The following is a 14,979-nucleotide window of genomic DNA, read 5'->3' as shown; positions in this document are numbered from 1 at the left end:
CTGTTTCCCACTTATCTCTTCACAACCTGTCATCACATTGTGAATCGAGCTGGATTCATCTCCGCTAAATCTACTAACGTCTTTATCCTCTGTGTGTGGTAGGCAGGGCAACTACCAAGGCCCCGGCATCAGCCAGGCGAGCACTGTCCCCTACAGTCAGCCAGCGGGCAACAACAGTTCAGCCACGGGCAACGCACAAGGTCCAGGCTACAGTATGGCCCCCTCAGGTATTTACCTATTGCAAACAAAAAGACTATTTTATCATCTATATTGTCCATTTGTATGCTTTTAAACTGACATACAGGGAGAGGAGATGCTCATAAACAGTGCAAATGCTATCATTTGATCCCCCTGAAACCGAGAAAACACACATACCTGACATGGGAGACGATTTGGCTGAATTATCTAAATTTCTTCTCACTGCAAAAGCCCATTCGTACAACTGCAGCCCACCTTCAACAGAGATTTAAAATGAAGTAATGACCCCACCTATACTGGCTCATGTTGCATTAATGTTAATGTTAAAGTACGCTGTGTCACCCAACCCATGTGTTTATATCAGTGTGTACAGAATCTACCCAGGACTGCTTCCATTCAGTCATACAGACAGAGAGAAAGGAGAGCAATGGGCAAAAAATAAAGAGTAAAAGGCTAAGAAATCAAGAGTTTGCCAGTTATTTTCTCGCTACTTTTACTTCTCCCATAGAGCTGGCCCTCCAGTAAGCAAAGATTAATGTGGTGCATCAGTTTTTCTTTCAGCCCTTCACCCCGTTGCATTGTTGCTAAACGCACATCAGAGAGCACTGTTGCTCCCAAAATGAAAGGCAGCTTTGATTCAAAACCAAATATCAGAATGCGTGACATTTGGAAAACTTCAAACGAATTAGAGTGCCAAGGTTCCTCAAAACTCATCTAGTTTGCCCGTGGGCACGGTAAAAAGCCATTAGTTTTCCCACCGTGCCACAGCACACAAGGGAAAAATAAAGAGGGGAGCCTTGTATCCAAGGACCCCTTCTCTCTCTTAATAAGAAATATGCAGCTGGCGCAATGAAAAGTAGTCGTAAGGATCTTAACCCTTCTTCAAGTTGAAACCTAATGAAGGTACACAAATGTCTTTGAAAACAGAAACAAATCTTCTTGTCAGCCAATATCTCTTGAATGCTAACCTTTCCATTCTATTACCCATTTGAATATGTGAGAACAGGGATGATTTTTCCCAAACTGTTGAAACGGTTGAAAGGGCACATTGGCTTGCTTTTAGTGGAGTCTTATCTCATTCCTTTTTCTATGTCTTCTTAAAGAAGCAGTCTCTTTATACATTTCTTTCACAATCTTCCATTTACGATGAATGTCCGGACAGGCTTTAGAGAGACCTTGAGAAGACAGAAAGGAAGAAAGAACATAACATTTAAACTGTGTAAAGACATTAAACCATTTTACATTGTCTGTGACATTATACAAGCCGTTATCCAGTGGCTCTCAGCCCACACAAAGAAGGCACCATTCATTTAAGGAGTTAAAACAAACTGAATCAACCTCATACAAAAAAAGTATATCTTTTCATCTGGCTGTGGTGAAAACATCCATATTGTAAAAAAAGCTTTAAAAAAAAAAAAAAAATCCATGATCCCGTGTTTAGTTTCACAGTAGTTTGTGCATTTCTTTATTTGTAAAAAGTTTGGTACAAATATGTTTTAGTAAATGTTTGATCATGCCTGTTGAAGGACCTATGGGACTGTCGGGAGATGGTATAATGAGCCTGGATGGTAAGCCGAAAACGGACGTCAAAGACGACAGCGGCACCGCCAATGAGCCCCACAAACCAAAGGTACCTCTTTGACCGTTTCCTCAACCCATTTTCTACACAGTTCCCTCCGTCTCTCGCTTTTTTGTTTGGTTTTGTGTTTTTTTTTTGTGATCTTGCTCCCCAAATGAAGCAAGCCAAATCTGATCAGCATATGCTGCCTCAGCACAGTGGGCCGTTTCTCTGTTGTTTTCTCACCATATTTAATGATTTGTTTAACATTTACCATTCCTAATGTTTTCCTCGCTTTGTTTTTGCCCCCAGCACTCTCTTCTTGCTGATGTTTTGGCAGCCCAAGCTGCAATAAAGAGGGAAACACAGAGAGAAAGAGAGGGCTTGGCATCTGCAGTACACACATTCAAACAACAGTACAGAAATACAGAGCACACACACACACACACACACACACACGTGCACACATAAAAACAAAAACGACACACACTAGCCTTTTCAGTCTGTCACACACATGCAGACACACACACATATGCATCACTCTTCTCTTTAACACTACTTTCTCGCACACAAGCGCACACACGTCCCAATACACAATGCTGACTTCTCATTTTGCCCTACAATAGCAGCTCGGTTTGGCTCAACCCAGCAACAACAGAACTCTGCTCTTTGCTCTTTTCTACCCCCTCCCCTTGTTTTTGCTTAACAACCCCTCTCTCGCTCTCTCTCTCTCACACACACACACACACACACACACAGGCCTCCATCACATCCACTACACGTCTTTTCCCTCCAAATCCCTGTCTTTTCTTTTGCTGATTACGGTACTGGGGCCTTTTGAATTATTTAAGGCAGTCAGAGCAGCCAGAAAGACCCCCAGTGCCCCCAAAAGAGATGATCTGTCTGCCAAGAGAGAGAAAATGAGCGAGAGATAGAGAGACAGGGTAAGAGAGAGCGAGAAAGATAAGGTTTTGCTGACATGAGCATTCTGTACACAGACCAGAAGCACTTGTCAAGCTGTTGTTCCCACTTTCACAGTCTCTTACACACACACACACACACACACACACACACACACACACACGCACACACACACACACACACACACACACACACACACACTCACACACACACACACACACACACACACACACACACACACACACACACACACACTCACACACACACACACACACACAGTGAACAACTCTCATAGCCAGACACAAACTTGCACACATGGAGTGATTTACACAAAAGTGGAGCTTGTAGTTGAGATCCGTGCACACACACACACACACACACACACACACACACACACACACACACACACACACACACACACACACACACACACATTCCGCACTAATACATACTGATCTGCATGCCTGTTCAAACCCGTATCCCGATCTTTACATGCAAATAGATAAATTTATGTATGTACTCTCACACACAGTAACAGCTAAGCATAAAAAGTCCTTCACACACACTCACTGTACTTCTGCAGTGTATGTTAGAAAAAAGAAACACTAGACATAGTAGCAGGAAGCAGTATTCAATATAAATGACCAGCATTTAGAGTTTTATTTAAACTAAGTGAGTAATTTGATTATAAAAATTATAAAAGTGTTCTTATAAAGATTATTAAATGCACTTTAATGTCAGTAGTGTTCATTTTGCAGATTGGCCCCTTGTTAGCTCGTTCATGAGGTGGTTTATCATTTATGTGTCTTATTGGATGATATTAATACTGATGCATTACTTTAAATTGCATTTAACTAGTTAAGGTGGAGCTAATATAACAATTTAACATTAAATAAATCCATAATAGAGCATCATTTTTTTGAAAAGTTGGCCCCACGTTTGGGCTGAAATCTGAAATGTGCAACAGTCAAACCATGCAGCGGAATGAATAATATCTCCTCCTGTGTCCTCCATCTCTCTTGAACAGCTACAGGACGGTTACATCAACAATACCAGCAGCAGCGGCTCCCAGCAGTGTGCGTCCCAGCCGGCCACTCCAGGCAGCGCCCTCCCCGTGCCCTCACCCCTCTCACCCAGCCCCGCCAGCCTCTCCTCCTACCACGGAGACGACAGCGACAGCATCAGCAGCCCCCCTTGGCCGCTCAAGACTCCCTCCAGCCCCGTAAGAACTCGTAGCCGTGTGTTGTTTGCATGGATGCATTCACTGACCAAACACAGGAATTCCATGTCATATTTGTACATACGCTATTCAGGCACAAACACTTAAAAATACAAGCTACTTAAGTGAATTTCTGTTTATGGACAAGCTGAAGGATTATCGTGTAATTACTTGATCAAAAGCTGGTACTCAGACCACAGACGTCTTTCTGAACCTGGACTGATGCCAGACGAAGCTGTGTGGGATTAAACTTTGTCTACCAATTTGAACTTGAGGGATATGAATGTGCTGTGAATGAACTTTGAAATACACACAGGCTGCGCACTGAGCGAAATGCTCCAAAGAAGTGTTTATTTTTGCATGGTCATTCAACCAAGGGGCCACTTCAGAATGTGTAAATAAGGGATGAAACTTTAATGATCCTCATGGGGAGAGTGGGTTGCTGTAGCAGAAAACAGCGAAAGGATCAGGCAAAGAAAAACAAACTGTGGAGTAGATTGTACTGTACAAAACAGAATATAGAGAGCATGCTTTCAGTGAGGATACCATTTCAGCACATGTGAAATTATTTATGTTTCCACACTTGTCAAGTATAGAGATCAAAGTACAAAAACAGCTCAATACACTGTATATATATATATATACATGTAGTTTGCAGCTTTTTCATTACAATAAAAAAGTAGATTTATATTTTATTTACACTACCAGCCAAAAGTTTGGACACACCTTGTTATTCGGTGGTTTTTATTTAATTATTTTCTACATTGTAGATTAATACTGAAGTCATTGAAACTCTAAAAGAATACATATGGAATTATATTGCAAACAAAAAAGTACAGTATTAATCTAGGATGTAGAAAATAATACAAATGAATAAAAAGCATTGAATGAGAAGGTGTGTCCAAACGTTTGACTAGTAGTGTATGTCCTATTTTAAAAAGCCAGTATTATTTCAGCTCTTCTTATTTTCTCTGTCCCTCACCAGAAAGCCAACCCCAACTCCTCCTCCCTCAGCGGCGAGCGAATCACGCGGCTGTATGAGCTGGGCGTTGAGCCGGAGAGGCGAGGCTGGGTGGAGCGTTACCTGAACTTCATGGAGGAGCGAGGAACACCTGTAGCCCAGCTTCCCGCTGTGGGCAAGAAGCCACTGGACCTCTGGAAGCTCTACATGGCTGTTCGAGAGATAGGAGGCCTCGCCATGGTAACGCTTAGGGAGCAAGTTGTTTTGATGGAATAATATTAGCGATAACAGACTTTAAAAGAGAATTTTATGGAGAGCTTAACCTCACATACAGTAAAGTCATTTCGCTCTGCTCGTGTGCATTGGCTGTTTAGTATTCTTCAGCAACGTACACTCTAGCTGCGTGGCATATGGTGCGCTTGTAAATGTTGAGAGATGTACTCAAGAGAATGGGATACATAAAATTAATCTTGGAGAATCTACCTAGAGTGTCACAAGACACAGCTCCGTGTATGTCTGATCCCATGTGATGAAAATGTAAAACATATAAAGCTTTACAGACTAACATCAGAAGGAAATTACATACACTGCCCAGCAAAAACATGTGGATACCTGACTGTTACACATTACATTATATTTTAAAACTACACACATTTATCTGCTTCTATAACTACCACAACTATTTGAATAATGTTTTCCATAAGATTTTAAATCCTGGCTGCAGGGAGCAGTTGTAAGGATCAGCACAGATGTTATGAATGAGTTGTAGCTCACAGGTGGTTCTCCGTTTCATCCCAAAGGTCTGATGGGGCTGCAGTCAGGGCTCAAGTTCTTCCACACGAAAGTCATTCTAGAAATTGTCGCTGCAATATTGGGTGAACATACTGTTTAAAATAATACAGTATATGCACGAGTATTTTTCATAATTGGAAATGAGGAACACCGCCTAAACCGTGAAAAAGAAACAGCTGATTAAATCCATGTGCTCAGGTCAGGTTGACATATTTTATAATGTGTAGCTGTTTTGCTTTTCAATCCAAAACTGCAGTGTTAAATTATGTGCAATGCTCACAAGTGACCTAAAACTTTGTGGTTATAGCAAGAGCAAAAACACAAAGTGCCCAGCCGTGGAAATGCATATTTCGATTAATGAGTAGGATGTGGTCTGCCATACTCCAGGCAAAATGACAAGTGCGCAGCTGATACTACCAGGACACTTTACTGTTTACAGGGAGAACATGAGCAATCGTTGCCAGTCGTTTAACTTCCTGCTATCTTGTTATTCTCTCAATCGCTTCAAGGTAAACAAGAACAAGAAGTGGCGTGAGCTGTCCACCACCCTTAACGTCGGCACATCCAGCAGCTCGGCGAGCTCGCTGAAGAAGCAGTACATCCAGTATCTGTTCGCCTATGAGTGTAAGATGGAGAGGGGAGAAGAGCCGCCAGGAGACAGCAGCAGCAGCAGCAGCATGGCCGGAGGGGACAACAGGAAGCAGGTCAAGATCCAACCGCCCTCACCTGGTAAGGCCTGATAACCGAGTGGTTCTCTCGTTTTATTTTCTACATCTACGCTCTCCCATCCGTCAGGAGCCGAACAACAGGAGCTGCTGATCAAACTCAGTGTGTCAGGAATCTTCAGAGAAACAGCGATCTGTGATCCTTGCAGCTGTGTGAAAAACATTCTAGTGAACAAAACTGCTACTCCAGCATCTTGTAGGACTGGGAACTGGCAGAAATCAAATATGCCACATGCTGAAGGGTGACAAATTAGAGGAAAACCCGACATAAGGTGATTTAGTAAGGTGTTGGGCCACCGTGTGCTGCCACAATAGCTTCTTGGAATTGATTCTACAAGTGTGTGGAACACTATTGGAGGAATGAACACCATTCATCTGATAAATGTTCCCTCATTGGTTGATTTGATTTGGCCAAAATCTTCTGTCTGGTGAAAAATTTGGACACTGTGAAGGACACAGCATATGAGTCCCCTCATTTCCAGAATTTTTAACCCTTCCCTGACTGGGTTCAAGATTTTCCTATAATTTCACCCGTCTGTATGTTGCACCTGCATATTCATTCATGCCAAAGTCGCCAGGGTTGCTCTGTTTAAACACAATATCTATAATCTAACCCTTTAACAACCCCTCAGTACCACGACCAGCCACTTACTATTGCATTACATTTATGATTACGTTTATGATTAAAAATAGTCGACGAGATTGCACCAAGAATATATATACACAACTTCAAACCCGAGAGACATGGATGAACATTAACACTGTTTTGATGAGATGATTCTTATATTAATGGAGGTGAGCCGCGATACGATCACCACTTGTACCCCAAATCCCAGACTTGCCTTTATTTGATTACAGTGCGTTAGAAGGTTAAGTAATATTGTTTTGGTGTGCTACCACAACACAAAGGCCGCTTATTTCTTTTCTTGTTTGTCTGTATTGCCCGCTCACATCATGTGTCTCTGCACAATTATGACGTGAGGATCAGGACAGGAGAGAGAAAGAGTTGGAGCCAATAGAGAAGTAAGGTCACGTCTCTAATTTGCAGCGGAGATGAGAAAAGTGACCCTTGCTTTTAAATAGAACGCCGGAGCACTTCACCTGCCTGAGACACTGCAGATTGCTTTTCCTTGTGGGTGGAAGAGAGCATCTGCCTTCATTTGCATACACATGCGCATACGTAGAGCACACATGACCCACACACATACCTAAACACATTTAAATGAATTCATGCTCCATCTCACTCATAACACTCTATAATTCATAATTCAGCCCTTTCTCATCTATTCAAGAGGATCTAAACACCTCAGTTTCACTGAATCTCATTTTGCCAACATCAACAGATGGGACTGTGGTACACATGATCACAGACAGTGTCTGTATTGTGATAAGGTCAGTGCTTGTGGTGTTTGGGCTGTATTTCAGATATGCAGCACTCAACTGTAAATCGCTCATACTGCGACATTTGATTGCAGCAACGTCCCCTGCATATTTTTATACCACCTGTCAGAGTGTGCGGCCCTCATGAGCTACTATTGTGATGCTAAAGGCAAGTCAGACACGAGCAGCAAATCTGTCCTCACACAAAGCATTCTTTGAGTGCAACAGAGTGTGCATAATCCTAAAAACATACTCATCTAAATGGGAAATGACAGTAACAACATGCATCTTTTTCTCATTTCTTACATTCTTCACATCAAATTAACTGCTGAGATCTAAGACTACAGTGGCGCTGCAGAGAAGCCGAGTAGGCGAAATAAAATACAAGTAGGTAGACAACCATCAGATGAGCCTTTTCTGTTCAAAAAAAATAAGCAAAATACCAAACTATCTGTTGTACACAGTCTACATAAATTACAGCCCAAATTTATGTTTTTGTTTTTTTGTTTTTACCCTGCCAATTGGCTGAATTCAAGCAGCGACATCCAGGGCTGGAAAATAAAGCTAATGGCCAAGTGCCAAAAACTGCACTTCCTTAAATGACCACTTGAGGCTCCAAAAGTGAGTCAATCCCCATAGACCTACATATTAAAATGGCCAACTTTACAGCAGAAAAATAACATATTGACAGACTGTTACAAAAATGGTTTTCACCTCTATCGCTAATTTTTCCGTTCATGACAACTGCACAGGGGATGAATTTTCGTATAACTCATTCGTTTAAATTTTATCAAAGCTTAAAGTTATGTGTAATTAACAGCATGGCCCCTTTGAGTTATAGATTGGTGCTGTCGGAGAACAAACCATGGCTCAGAGACATTTCCATCGTCCACCTTAGCTCGACGCATGATCTACCTCATTGCTCATGTGTTGATTAACCAGGAGTTAGAGTCAGGCACTGCCAAGTTTGTGATTCCTGGAGTCACCACAACAAGCTTCAAATCCTATGGCTGAGTGTACACAGTGTATGGTTGAATCAGATCAGTTAAATCTATGTGGTTGACAATTGTGATTTTTTTAAGCTCACTTGCAAAATTTTATGATTATTTATCCACAGAGTAATATTTTGCATTTTCAACTAATATTTCAGGTGCATTTACTTTAGATTGTTCCAAATAATGTGTTTTGGATAATTTGGCTGTATAATAGCCTAAATGTAACTTGTCTGATTAACTGTGTGAATGTACAGGATTTTGCCAGTCTAATTTTTTAAAGTATTTCTGCATTATTTTAGTCCGCTGTACCAATTTAAGGCTTCAGCACTACATTTAAATTTTTACGTGATGTCAAAGCAGATTAAAAATGCCTTTAGGTTGTAATGTTTCTAATATACATAAACTTTGCTGGATCGTTTTATGTAGATTGATTTTGTTGCTCCTTGTGCTGCAGTTCGTGAATCCGTTTAACGAATCTAACTTTTTTAAGATGCCGTTTAATACTGCATATGCATACTGTAATTCCTCTTATATCGAGTTATGGATACTTTTAATAGACTTAAGCATAAGTTAGCTTTGGGACATTTGTCTTTGTTGCCATATGCACCATCAGTTTTGAAACTTTAAAATTCTGTTGTGAAATGAGCTCAATCACGCAGGTTCACGAAGGTTCACAAAGCAGAAAAAGAAAATCCCATCCATTTCCTTGTGTACCTCTGCGTTGATCTGCTCTCCACCGCTGCCTGCGCCGAAGTGCAAACTGCCCTCCTGACACCCCGCCAGCCTATATATAGACTGACAGCCCAATGATGTCACTGAGGGAACTTGTCCAGCGGGCTGGTGGGGGCGACGGAGTGGGGAGAGAGTGTGTTGAGAATATATGTGTGTTTATGTGGTGCTGGTGGTGGGGTGTGGGGAGTGATTAATGAGGACTGGAATGTAGAACGTAAACAAACCCGACCTCGCCGTCACCTTTCATTCACAAAACTGGCTCGGCTGACCGACTTTTTTTTTTTCTTTCTCCTCCCCCCCTTAATCACTACCACCCCTCTGGATTATGTCACCCGCTGACACACACACACACACACACACACACACACACACACACGCAGAGGCTCTCATGCGCACACACATCAAACGTCAGCCACATGCCTCTTGCACACACACTTTTTTCCCCCCTCATCGCCTCCTCTGTCATTTTTTTTCTCCTTCTGAATGTGGAGCAGAGGGCACTTGAGTTCACACTCTTCCCCACCTCTCCTCCATCATCGTACCCCCACCCCTCTCCGTATTATGTATTTGTCTGTCTGCTGGCTTGCTCTTGAAGAATGCCAAACCTCTTAACCTTGGCTAACCCCACCATTGTTTGCTCTTCTCCATGTGGGCATGAGTGTGCATGTTCACTTCTGTTTTGACGCTGGGATATCCCAGCAAGTGAAGAATTCTCACTGACCCGTCTTTGCCCTCTCTCTCACCTCTGCTCATCATCATGGGATAACCATTTCTCCCCTGTCTCTCTCTCTTACTCTTCTCTCTCCTATGATGTAGAGGCAGGGGGTATCATTGAATAATTCAGAATTAGCATGAATTTTTAACGCTTAAGTCTTTCGGGGGTTTTTTTTTCTTTGGAAACGTGTGGTGCAGGGAAAGGCCACTGAGGCTCTCTCAGAGAAAGGCTTCTTGCGCTAAATGCTCATTAGGATACTTTCATATTCTCCCTCTCTCCATCTTTGTCATCTTTTAGCTGGAACAGTCCACATTTTCCATTAAACCTGCTTCTGGGAATTTGTATCCCTCGGTTTTATATAGTTGGGGCTTCTTTGTGTGGAGGGCTCTTGTAGCTCTGAGCTCTCCTAATTTCCTAGTCATCGCAACTGAGAAAGTCACAGAAATGTGGTGTCATAACAAGAGAGCACACTAACCCAGTTTTAACCCCAGTTTGAGTCTCTGTGTGAAGGGATGTACTTTATTTCCCAGAGAGTCATCAGCACTTACTTTTTCAACGTCATTGTCATTTGATTTTACCTTGCTGGTAGATACATGCAGTAATGTTCTTCAGATACATCCTTGCCCTCAAGCTCAGCCCCCCACATGAACCCCTCAACAAGTCCATGGCACACCTAAAAAAAGCCAGCTAAACCATCTTCAAACAGCTTTCAAATTAAGAGCAGAGCTGCGACCGCCCGAGTGGGCTATTCCCTCTGAGAAATCCTTCCTTTCTCCCCACCGCGTCCTCTGCTCCTGCATCCTCTCCCATCTCCTCTTCTTCCTCTTCCCCTCTTTAGCAGTCCCTCCGTTCCCATCTTCTCTGCCCTCATGGAGGCTGTTTGCTCGGGCTCACTTCTCATGTAGGGCATCAGTGTGAGTGCTCTGGCCTTAAGCCCAAAGTTATCTCCCTTATGACAGCACCTTGCTGCAGTGAAATCCCACTTTGGCCGTTCTAACTCAAACCAGCTTCAAGATCATATCTCTGAGACGCCGGGGAGCTCTCTGCGGTCGGAATGTGTTGCGATTTTTGCTGTGAATTTCATGTAACACGCGGCTGTAGTAATAATTCTACTTGTGTCTCCCAGCTAATTCAGGCGGCTCCCTCCAAGGACCACAGACCCCCCAGTCCTCTGGCAGCAGCTCTACAGCAGAGGCAACAGGGGACCTGAAACCCCCCACGCCTGCCACCACCCCTCTGGGGCAGGTCACACCGCTGCCCCCCAACAGGTACCACACAGCTATACTGTACTGCTGCTGCTAGTGACGCTGCTGATTTCACTCTGGCTTTCACTGGCACTTATGTTACCACTAAGTGTTACTTAATCTCCCACTTCTGCTGTCACGGTAACATCTCTTTTTCGTTAGGATTAATTCACTTTGCTTTCTGCTTCTTTTCTCTTAACAAGTTATGGGTTTGTGTGATAGCAGAGTCAGTCAGCACAAATTGTATAAATGTCTGTATAAATGTCATGTCTAAAGACAACTACATTTTAGTGAAGCAGAATTTTAAAGGCAAAGATCTCTGTGTACAGCTATGTTTAGGTGAGACTGAGATGTGTTTTCTTTTGGGGTTTTTCCTCTTTATATGAGGATTTAAGTCATCCTCCTTCATCTTTTCTGATATTGATTGAAACCACAGAGCAGAAGAGGCAACGTTCTTCGTTTCCTTCCTTTATGATATTATTTGAGAAGTATAATTCTTGTCTAACAAATGTGTTTTAACCTCTGAAGTGGTGTATTTATCATCATTTAGGCACATGTTGGTGAGGTACTTACCTGTGTATTACAAATAAAACAACAAAAAATCATTTTGAGATGTTTATAGTTGTTATTTTATGCTCCTTTGTGCCTATACTCCAAGTATTGTACTTCTTGCTCCATTAGTGTTGTAGTTACATGTAAGTTCAAGGTTTTGCATATGCACACTAATACCAACTCATAAAACAGGATGTTTTGTCATAGATTAAACTACCGAGGAGTATATTAAAATTAGCTATTTGTGTTAGTGCAATATCTTTTGGTGTTCAAATCAAAATTGCATCATTTAAACAATTAAAATGAGAAAATGAAAACATTGTTTCCCATAAATTAAAGCATTGCATTGCACAGAACACCATGTCCATATTTTCAGTGTGTTCAAAACCATTGTCAGTACCTCTCTCATACAGTTCCCCCCCCCCCAATCCTTTTTTCTCTGCCCCCCACCATCCTTGCTTTGTCCAGGAGCAGTGTAAGCATCCAGGACCCCTTCTCAGAGGTGAGCGACCCGGCCTTCCAGAAGCGGGCTCCCACCCTGCCGCCCTCGGCTCCTTACCAGCAGGGCCTCAGCATGCCTGACATGATGATGAGGATGCAGTACGACACCAAGGACCCCTTCGCCGGGATGAGGAAGAGTGAGTGAGCCACACACTCCGACACCCTTTCACCCTGAAATCAAGGCCTGAGCGTGAACGCACTGTTTTATTTTTTTTTCTTCTTGTAATGCATTTTAATCAACTGTTACGTTCAACTCAACAAACATTTACATTTAAAACTTCATCCTTAAACTTGGTATAAACTCATATGGCTCTTTGCCAAAATGACTCATGTATCCCAAAGCTATTGTTCTTTCATCTGTCTCGTCGGCCTAATTCGTCGTCTCGTCACCATGTCATCTCACATCAGGACAGATGTGTGTGTGTGTGTTTCGCTACAAGAGCTATGAAAGGAGATGAGAACTGTTTGTTACACCACACATCCCTTTGTCGAAAAGCACGCCAGCTCGTCTGATGTTCTTGTAGCTTAGCCTTCGTCTCATCCTAACTTTGTTCATCCTTTTCATCCGCCTCATTTTCAACCTTTCATCCTTTGCACCCCGCTGAGAAGCACCTGTTTTGACCAACTCGTGTGGTTTAGTTTCCAGAACAAACAGTAGTTTTAGAAAGAATGGCGGCTCCTCTGAAGGCAGAGGAGAATGGAGTCTGAATGAATAATATGGTGGATGATAGCTGCATAACAACACTCACAGCCTCAGAACAATGGGTTTAATCAATGCAAGGTGGAGAATATTCATAGAGGGATGCTGCCACCTGCTGGTAAGAAGAAAGTATGATTCAGGCTTTTAAAAGAGCCCATTTAAGCCTCTGTTGCATGTTTCAAGAGCAATTAAATCTAAACTTTTTTGTCCTAATTAAAACCCCTGTTTCGTTTTTCTTTTGTTTTTGTCATTTTGTTTATGTTACTTGATGCTGTCACTGATACTAGATATTTTGAGAAGCATTTAACTCCTTTGCCTTCTTCCTGCACAGTGGCAGGAGCAGATCCCTACATGCCAGGCCAGATGCCCGGTGGTGGTATGCAGGAGATGTATGGTCGGCCTCCGTCAGCCCTGAGTATGAGCCAAAGATCACAGTACCCCTACGGACCAGGCTACGACAGGAGGTACAGAGTCATAAACCTTGAGTTTCATTTTATTTCTTCTATACTGAACATTGACTTGTAGCGTATAGAATAGATCATAACAATGAAGCATAAAGACTGTTCTGTTTAATCCTCAGACCGGACCATGTGATGGGAATGGAAGGAAGCATGGGTCCCCCTGGGAGTCAGAACAGCATGGGGCCTTCCAACAGTGAGGGCAGCATGTACTCTCCCAGCAGATACCCTTCACAGCAGAGGTCAGCGCTCTCATGTGTGCATGTGTGTGTTTAGCAGAGTGTAAAAAAACTCCAAAAAAGGTGAACTATATGTCTCCTTAAGAATGGCTTTGCTGCATGTTAAACCATGGATTTCTCTCCCCCTTCTGTTTTTTCTATTTTAGACATGATGGCTACGGTCAACAGTATCCCAGCATGCCGTATGGCATGCATCCATCTGGGATGTACCCTCAGCAACAGGTGGGAGACAAATCATCTGTATGTTCTCAGTATTGTTGATTGTAGCCTATGTTTGACTGTATTAAAACCTCCTGGACTTGTTGTATTGAAGCCATCCAAGAGAGACATCCTATTATTTAGAATGGCCTTTACCTGGAAATATTCTAAGAACGTCCAAGTTCAGCCCAAAGATGAATTATTAATGTAAATGCAAAAATCAAAAATATATAGAATATTATGTTTATTTTTTGTTTGGTTCTATTTTCTCTTTGAAAATTCCTGTGTCTTGTGGCCAGTTCATTATGAGAAAATCAATGTCTTTTTTTTTACCACAATAATGAAGTAAAGTAGACCTATTCTTGGTAGTATTGAGCTGCCCCTAATAATTATGCTTGTGAATTGGCTCAAACAATGATGTGTTTTTGACTGTGTACATTATTTGTTAAAGTGAAAATTATTTTTAATGTAATGAAGGAGTAGAGTTGAACTTCTTTAGTGTCTAAGTTGAAAATAGTATTTTTTTTTTAGCCACAATCAACAGTTGACAGTTAAGTGTGTAAAACGGAATGAAAATCCACTAGATAAATTGGAACACCGTCTCACAGTGGACATTTTGAATGTTTTTGACCTCACACAGGCAAATAGGAAAAGGAAATGCAACTTCGATTGTCAACAGGCCATAAAAACTGCAGTTGTTGTGTCTTACAATATCACACTTGAGTCAGTGCAGCAACACAACTGGCTGACATGTTTCATGGTTTGGTTGCCACAAAGCAGATGATTGGCTTGCTGGGGGAAGGGGCAGGACATGTTGTCTCCTTAAACTTATTCTACTGTATGTATGAAAGGTGTTAAGTGATTGGTAGTTATCATATATCGTATTTTTAA

The 14,979-nt window shown here is 42.1% G+C and overlaps 1 protein-coding gene across 5 annotated transcripts in view; it reads left to right on the top strand.

The window, feature by feature from the left end:
- Nucleotides 1–14,979, top strand: part of LOC111562637 (AT-rich interactive domain-containing protein 1B-like) — a 198,236-nt gene that overhangs the window by 178,480 nt on the left and 4,777 nt on the right. For all 5 annotated transcript variants that reach the window (XM_055005694.1, XM_055005692.1, XM_055005695.1 and 2 more), the window contains 10 exons: nt 103–227; nt 1,725–1,828; nt 3,705–3,899; nt 4,882–5,097; nt 6,159–6,378; nt 11,323–11,464; nt 12,461–12,630; nt 13,525–13,657; nt 13,774–13,893; nt 14,037–14,112. In XM_055005694.1, the coding sequence (XP_054861669.1) occupies nt 103–227; nt 1,725–1,828; nt 3,705–3,899; nt 4,882–5,097; nt 6,159–6,378; nt 11,323–11,464; nt 12,461–12,630; nt 13,525–13,657; nt 13,774–13,893; nt 14,037–14,112 (1,501 nt within the window). The remainder of the gene's footprint in view (nt 1–102; nt 228–1,724; nt 1,829–3,704; nt 3,900–4,881; nt 5,098–6,158; nt 6,379–11,322; nt 11,465–12,460; nt 12,631–13,524; nt 13,658–13,773; nt 13,894–14,036; nt 14,113–14,979) is intronic.

The sequence above is a fragment of the Amphiprion ocellaris genome, chromosome 20 (genome assembly GCF_022539595.1).
Source record: "Amphiprion ocellaris isolate individual 3 ecotype Okinawa chromosome 20, ASM2253959v1, whole genome shotgun sequence".
NCBI classification, from domain to species: Eukaryota; Metazoa; Chordata; class Actinopteri; family Pomacentridae; genus Amphiprion; species Amphiprion ocellaris.
Note: the sequence above shows the minus strand (reverse complement) of the source record. Positions and strands in the feature narration are given on the sequence as shown.